The sequence below is a fragment of the Haliotis cracherodii genome, unplaced genomic scaffold (assembly GCF_022045235.1).
Source record: "Haliotis cracherodii isolate W230 unplaced genomic scaffold, xgHalCrac1.p SCAF_7, whole genome shotgun sequence".
Taxonomy (NCBI): domain Eukaryota; kingdom Metazoa; phylum Mollusca; class Gastropoda; order Lepetellida; family Haliotidae; genus Haliotis; species Haliotis cracherodii.
This window is the reverse complement of record NW_027266330.1, coordinates 13923121-13929944: the sequence shown is the minus strand read 5'-3', so window position 1 is coordinate 13929944 and position 6824 is coordinate 13923121. Positions and strand designations below refer to the sequence as shown.

Below are 6824 nucleotides of genomic sequence, written 5' to 3'. Positions count from 1 at the left end.
AGCTAAATTGCTGTGAAATATCAATATTTATCTGGGTCATATTCCAAACCACACAATCTTCGAGAACTTCAAGAATTCAGGGATGATAGGGTGTGCAAATCATATTATAATTAATAGTTTCCTTAATTTCATTTTAACAACCTGCTTGCATAGTTCATTCTTACACACATTTTATAACTTATGATAAATGAACGTTGTGGGAGAATTGCGCTGAATTGCACTGGGTCGACCTTCGACTATAAAATGTAGTAGAATGTAGAAGGGTGTAGAATATTAAATTTCTAATATGTTGGTGTCAACGTAAATGCAAAATTAAATTTAACACAGGTTTGAAAAACAGAAAGCGCTCATTGCTGTCTGAGATTTTGTTAGGCGTCAACATCTCACCTCTTTTCATCGTACACCGATAAAAGTATTTTGCCACGATTTCTTTGTATCTGTTCTTTTCATCAGCTTTACGTAAACTATGATCTACATATATATATAATATGGATTTGTATGCTTATGTATCACGTTATACATTCTATACTACAAATAGATTGCCATATAGGAAGACAACCGTATAACAGAACATTAAGCTTTTTAGACACAACATAAAAAGGCTGTTTTTACCTTATAAATAATATCTTGAATAGATAACAAAAAGACATGTTGATTATAAACCTCAAAGGGACAAGACGCGCACCTGTCTGTCAGGCAACAATTTTACAAAGATCAAATACCCAATGAAAAATTTAAAAACAAACAAATGTTATTAATAGTGTTTAGTTCATAATTAAGTAGTTAATTCCCTTCATCTTGTCAATGAAAAATGCGCAAAAAAAATATTTTGCATTAAATTATTGGGATAATCGTAAGGTTCGACAAACGGGGTACATGTCACAATATTTGTCCATCTTTTTAAAATTTCTATAGAAATAATGTAAAAGAGTTTCATAAATCATGTGATCACAATATTAAAAAAGGGTGAACGAATTGTGTACACAAAACAAGAGTCAATACAGATGATTTGCCTGAAATGGTACAAGTACAGGTAAAATGATGATAAAAATATTCGTATGTTGTCATGCATGTTTGAAACGGGATATTGCCTGAGGTAATTCCCTCACACCTGTCCCAAGGTGATGACCTCACACCGGCCCGTGCATTCTCACAGGTGCAAATGTCCCCCTGAGTTGTGGTCGGTCTCAAAATATTCCGGTTATTGTCCTTTATAGAGGTTTGCGTCGACGGGGTTGCAATTAAATTATGTACATTATATTTGCTTTGAAAAATGAAGGAATAGTTAAGGGCTATGAAACGGAGTGAGTATAAGAAGATTGTCTTTTTTAATAAAGAAGAATTTGTTGAATTGTTTGATGGGCATTACTTAGAAGTTGTCAGATCATAAAGTAGACACAGTTTATGGATAAAAACTTCTTTAATTAATATAACGGCAACGTTTCGGTATAGATGCTTATAACGTTGTCAAGCAAGGCTGAATGATGTCCATGGTCCAGAATATATATAGTTGGTGGGGGATTAACAGTAGATTATTGACAAAAACAGCAGTTGCATATATGAGGGAGTTTAACATGAGTAGGTTAAGTAACGACAACATAATACTGTAGCAACATGATGGACAGAGAACACACGACGGGGAAGCCAATAAGACAGGAAGTCAATTAAACGGGATAAGTATACAGAAGGGGGATAACTATTGCTTACTGGGTTCATAGTAGACAGATGGGAAGAAATAGCCTTGATCTCTGTTGATTGAAGGCTTTTGGCGGCGAATGTGGACTGCCTCTGTTAGTTTTCTTTTAGTAAAGTCATGGGGGTTGTTGGGGAGGATTTGGACGTTTTCCCAGTTGATGTGATTGGGGCAGTTGCTGATTTGGTCCGAGATGGCCGGTTTACTGTCTGATTTGATGGTTGAAGTTTTGTGCTCATTGATTCTGGTGTTGATGGAGCGGGATGTTGCACCTACGTAGGATTGCCCACAGTTTTATTAACTACACCTTTAGATTCTTGGCGTTTGGTTGTGTTTCCGCCGTCGGCTCTTAGTAGGGTATTGGAACTGGATGGGGATGGAATTGGTGAATAAGATGTCAATATTGGCATACTGTTTGAGGGGGCGGTTGATGACGCGGGAAACGTTTCCTATGAATGGGAGGGCGATGCGGAAGGGCGCTGATTTAGGTTTAGGGGTCGGTCGCAGATCTGGGTGTGGGATGGAGTACAAAAGAGATGACTTTTCGACACGTTTGGGTGGGTAATTGTTGAGGTGAGTGAAGATTTGGCGGAGGTGTTCTATCCCAGGTTTGAGGTCAACAGAAGAAGTGTTGATTAATCGTTTAGTGAGGGTAGTGATGATGCCAGTCTTAGTTCTAAGGGGATGGTTTGAGTTGAAGTGGGTGCACTGATCGGTGAGGGTCGGCTTCCGCTAGACACTGGTTTGGATTCTGTTGGTTGGGGTTCATGAGACAAGGACATCAAGGAAGGGTAGTTGGTTGTTCTTTTCTATTTCGATGCTGAACTGTACTCGGGGGTGTTGTTGGTTTAGATGTTGTAATAACAGTTTGGGTCTTGGTATTGCTTTAGGATGACAAAGGTGTCGTCGACTTTTCTGTACCAGCAAATTGGTTGGATGGGTGATGTGGTGATCGGGGTTTTATTATTTTACATGAAATTATTTTGGAATAGAACGAACTCGATTTGACGTCTATCTTTAATCTTTGAAAAATCTATCTCGTGATAATGAACGTCAATTTACACTTAAACTATAACTATTACATTAAAACGACAGTGGATCAGGGGGCACACTATCATGTTAGTAAAATCTACCCAAACTGTGCCAATATTCCTGGTATTGAGGTAGAATGAAACACAATAAACTGTGATATTCCATAGTACGTCTAAAAACATTCAGTGGGATCATGACTGGTTGTTGCTCATCAATAAGAATCTCGAAATGAATTGTCAATTTTGATTTTCATGGATGCCACATTGGTCGATATCATTTGTCAGAAAATTATAGGTTATACAGAATACACATGAAGTACGGTCATAAAACTTAATTACACAAGCTTTTCTAAATAAGGATATATCCATAATATTGATACGATCAAGGTCATACTGAAACATACAACGCAGGTTACAAAAACTTGCTACGTTTATTGTGTGCCTGTTTTATACCCTTGTGAAGAAACGGGTTAGAATTGGTCTTCAGCAACCCATGCTGGTAAATTGGTCTTCAGCAGCCCATGCCAGTACCCCCATGAACCTCTGGGTTGGAACTGGTGTTAGACAGTGCATGCCTTGTAACCCAGTAAATATCTGTGTTAGAATTGGTCTTCAGCAACCCATGCTTGTAACCATGTGGAGAGCGAGTGAGTACGGTTTCATATCACTTTGTATATTCCACTAGAAATGGGCTTCACACATTGTTCCAATGTCCGGAATCAAACACAGATCTTCGGCGTGACGAGCGAACGCTTTAACCACTAGGCTACCCGACCGCATACCATGTGAAGATCTTGGTTAGAATTGGTCTTCAGCAATGCATTTTACATATTGTTCTCTCCTTAATCTTCTGATGGCTTGATAAATTGTCCTAAACCTCTGGAGATGTATATGTAACTGCATCTATGGGTTCCACGTTTTGAAAAGCTACCGGCGATTGATATACTTATCAGTCGAATAAGCACAGCTTTGTGTGGCCTGGGTAACATCAGTTCCGTGTGGCAGAGTTGCATCCGAGTTTTTACGTAGCAAACAATTGCTGTGGTTTGTTAGAATTCTTGATGATTTCCTTATGAGATGATTTGAATTGGCTTTCTGAATTATGTGTTTACACGATTGTTTAGGAGTTAATTATACATGTGTCTGTTTACGTCCAGATGTGTCTTACGCAAACGACGTTCAGCGATATGCCTCTACTATTTTGCCCTCATGACATCTGCAGAGGACAATGGTGTTATGTCCCTACACCGTACTTGCTTAACTGTGACTGCAACATGTACGTCCAAAAGTTAGGAAGGGGTGTCCACCACGCGTTCACCAATTCATCAATGTCTTCGAGGGTTGGGGAGAGGGTGGGGGCGTGTTTGTTACAGTATTAAAGGTCAGTCTTTAAAGCTTCAAATTCTATGCTCTTGATGTTACGAATATGAACTTCACTACTTTTGGTCCAATGTCACCATGAATTGATCCGACATTTGCCGGTTTTCAACCTGTAACTGTTAATTAGGTTGACGTCCTTTGAGATGACACAATCAAAGATGAGATCAGAATCGACTCAGTGACCTGTTGCGTTTGATCATGTGACGAAAGACGATGTATTGTTTTGGTTAATGATTCGAGTTGCATTCAAGATGGCGGATAGTGAGTAGTGAGGGTGAAAAACGCTCCTGAATAAATTTTGTTATCAGAACCTTGTATCCCTGGGATTGCTCCATAAACACATTATAAGTATCGCAAATACAACCAGAAGACTCGACTGTGTTTATCTACCCCCGATCTGCCCGAAATATTTGGATTTCGTCGATGTTTACTGACTACACCCACTGCACAGCTCTCACAACAGACAATGGCGTCGGCGACCCACAGTGACTACAACCCGAGTGACAGATATCGCGACTATCAGCCTGATCTCAATATCTACAGCAACACCACCGACAGCTACAGCAACAACTTCACTCAGAACAACAACACGCAATACAGGTATCGTCACAAAACTCTACCTCTTTACCCCTACTTGAAGGCAATCTTCCCCCGACCTGGGCCAGTCACCTGATCTCAGAAATAAAGAACCTCTCACAGATTACGCATGGGATTGCATCTAGAACCTCGGATATTGAAGCTAAAGTGTCTGTCATAGATAAAAGATCCGAGCAGATTGATAAGATTCAAGAAAGAGTTAAAAACATAGATATTAATATACTTATCCTCAACCAGTCTGTACAACATACTGTGCATAGAGTGTCAAATATTGAAACAGCCCTGACCCAACTTACCATGAAAGTAGATAAGACTAAATCTACAGGAAAAGAGAATGCCTGTGTAACAGACAGACTAGAGGGTAAACTAGATGAATGCCATGATGAGCTAGACTATCTACATGGTAGACTACATCAGGTCAGTGACCAGAATTATGAGCTGAAGGAACAGTTACTTACAGTTCAGTGTAAAAGTCTGGAAAATAATCTTATTTTCACTGGGATTGATGAGACAGAGGAGGAGAATGTAGAAGTGAAAGCACAAAATGTGATAGAAAACAATTTGAAAATAGCAAAGTCCATTGAATTGGAAAAAGTACACAGGTTGGGAAAGAAGAGGAGTGATCAAACTAAACCTAGACCTATTCTAGTTGCCTTCACATCCAAGAGGGACAGGGACATTGTTAAAAGTCAAAGTCACAAACTTAAGGGCTCATCAGTGGGGATAAATGAACATTTCCCTTATGAAATACAACAAAGGAGAAATCAGCCGTGGCACAGATATAAACAAGCTAAGAGTAATGGCCACAAAACTTCATTTATCAGAGATAGACTGTATATTGATGGGAAGAGAATCTACCCTGACTCAACCCCTGACATAGACCCTAATGTGGACTTCCCCGCCCTGCACTCTGACAGAGAGCCCCCTCATCCCTACCCACAACAGACCAGAGAAGAAAGTCAGGTACAATTCTGACAGACAAACCTCTGACTAGGGAAGTCAAGGAAGTTGTACAAACATGGATACCCTAACATTCTTCTTCATTAATGTTTGTGGACTCTTAAGCAAACTCATAAATCCTGATTTTCATACCTATATCAACAACTATGACTTTATCTTACTTGCAGAGACTAAACTGGATGATGTTAATACGTAAACTATAGATATACCTGGCTATGATGTGTATGTTAGAAACAGAGACTCTAGAGTCAGATCAGGAGGTATTGCAATTCTAGCTAAGAAATTCTTGAATAAATATATCAAATGTATACACACTAATACAGAGTGTGTCCTGTGGATAAAAGTTTCCAAAGATATACTTAAAACAGATAAAGACTTGCTTATTGGAGCAGTATATATTCCCCCAGAAAATTCCCCATATTTCAATATCTCCTTATTTGTTGACATTGATAGTGATTTAAATAAATATGCAAATGATTGTGAAATTGTACTGCTAGGAGACTTCAATGCAAGAACAAGAACTATGTTAGATTTTATTGAAATGTCACAGACGGTTTGTGATTACATTGGAATTCCTGATGATGTTTTTGATGAAACTGGTGTACTATCTTTGTTTTCTTCACTTGGAATAGACATCAATAGACACTCATCAGATGTGGGTAGAGCAAACAACCATGGCTACAGACTGATTGATATTTGTAGAAATAATAATCTGTTTATCATAAATGGTCGTTTTGGTGATGACAAACACATTGGTAAGCGACTTGTAAAGGTTGTAGCTGTATTTGTTCATTGAATTTACTGAAAAGAATATGTGATTTTAGTGTCTTAGATTTTGACCCTATTCTGTCTGATGCCCATTGTGCTTTGACATTGAGTATCAACATATGTGACGTCAACATAAACTGTCAATCAAGGACAGAAGCTGACAGAAGCACGGACTCCACGTGCACCAACCGACGCTGGGACAAATGACATGCTTCTCAATTTCATGATGTAATTAATTCTCGCCAGGGTGAAATCGATAACATTGTTTCGGACATTGATAACTGTGCAACCGGGGACCAAGAAGCTCTAAACAATCTAGTAAACAATATTAACAATGTATTTATTGAACGTGCCAAATCTGTGTTTGGTTTTAGACAACCTACCAATGCTATGTT

General features: G+C 38.8%; 1 protein-coding gene across 1 annotated transcript; it reads left to right on the top strand.

The window, feature by feature from the left end:
• The first annotated feature begins 4998 nt into the window (after positions 1-4998).
• On the top strand, positions 4999-5676 carry LOC139448680 (protein unc-13 homolog C-like). Its single transcript, XM_071230234.1, has one exon. It carries the CDS (start codon positions 4999-5001, stop codon positions 5674-5676), a length of 678 nt encoding a protein of 225 aa, XP_071086335.1.
• Positions 5677-6824: the final 1148 nt, after the last annotated feature.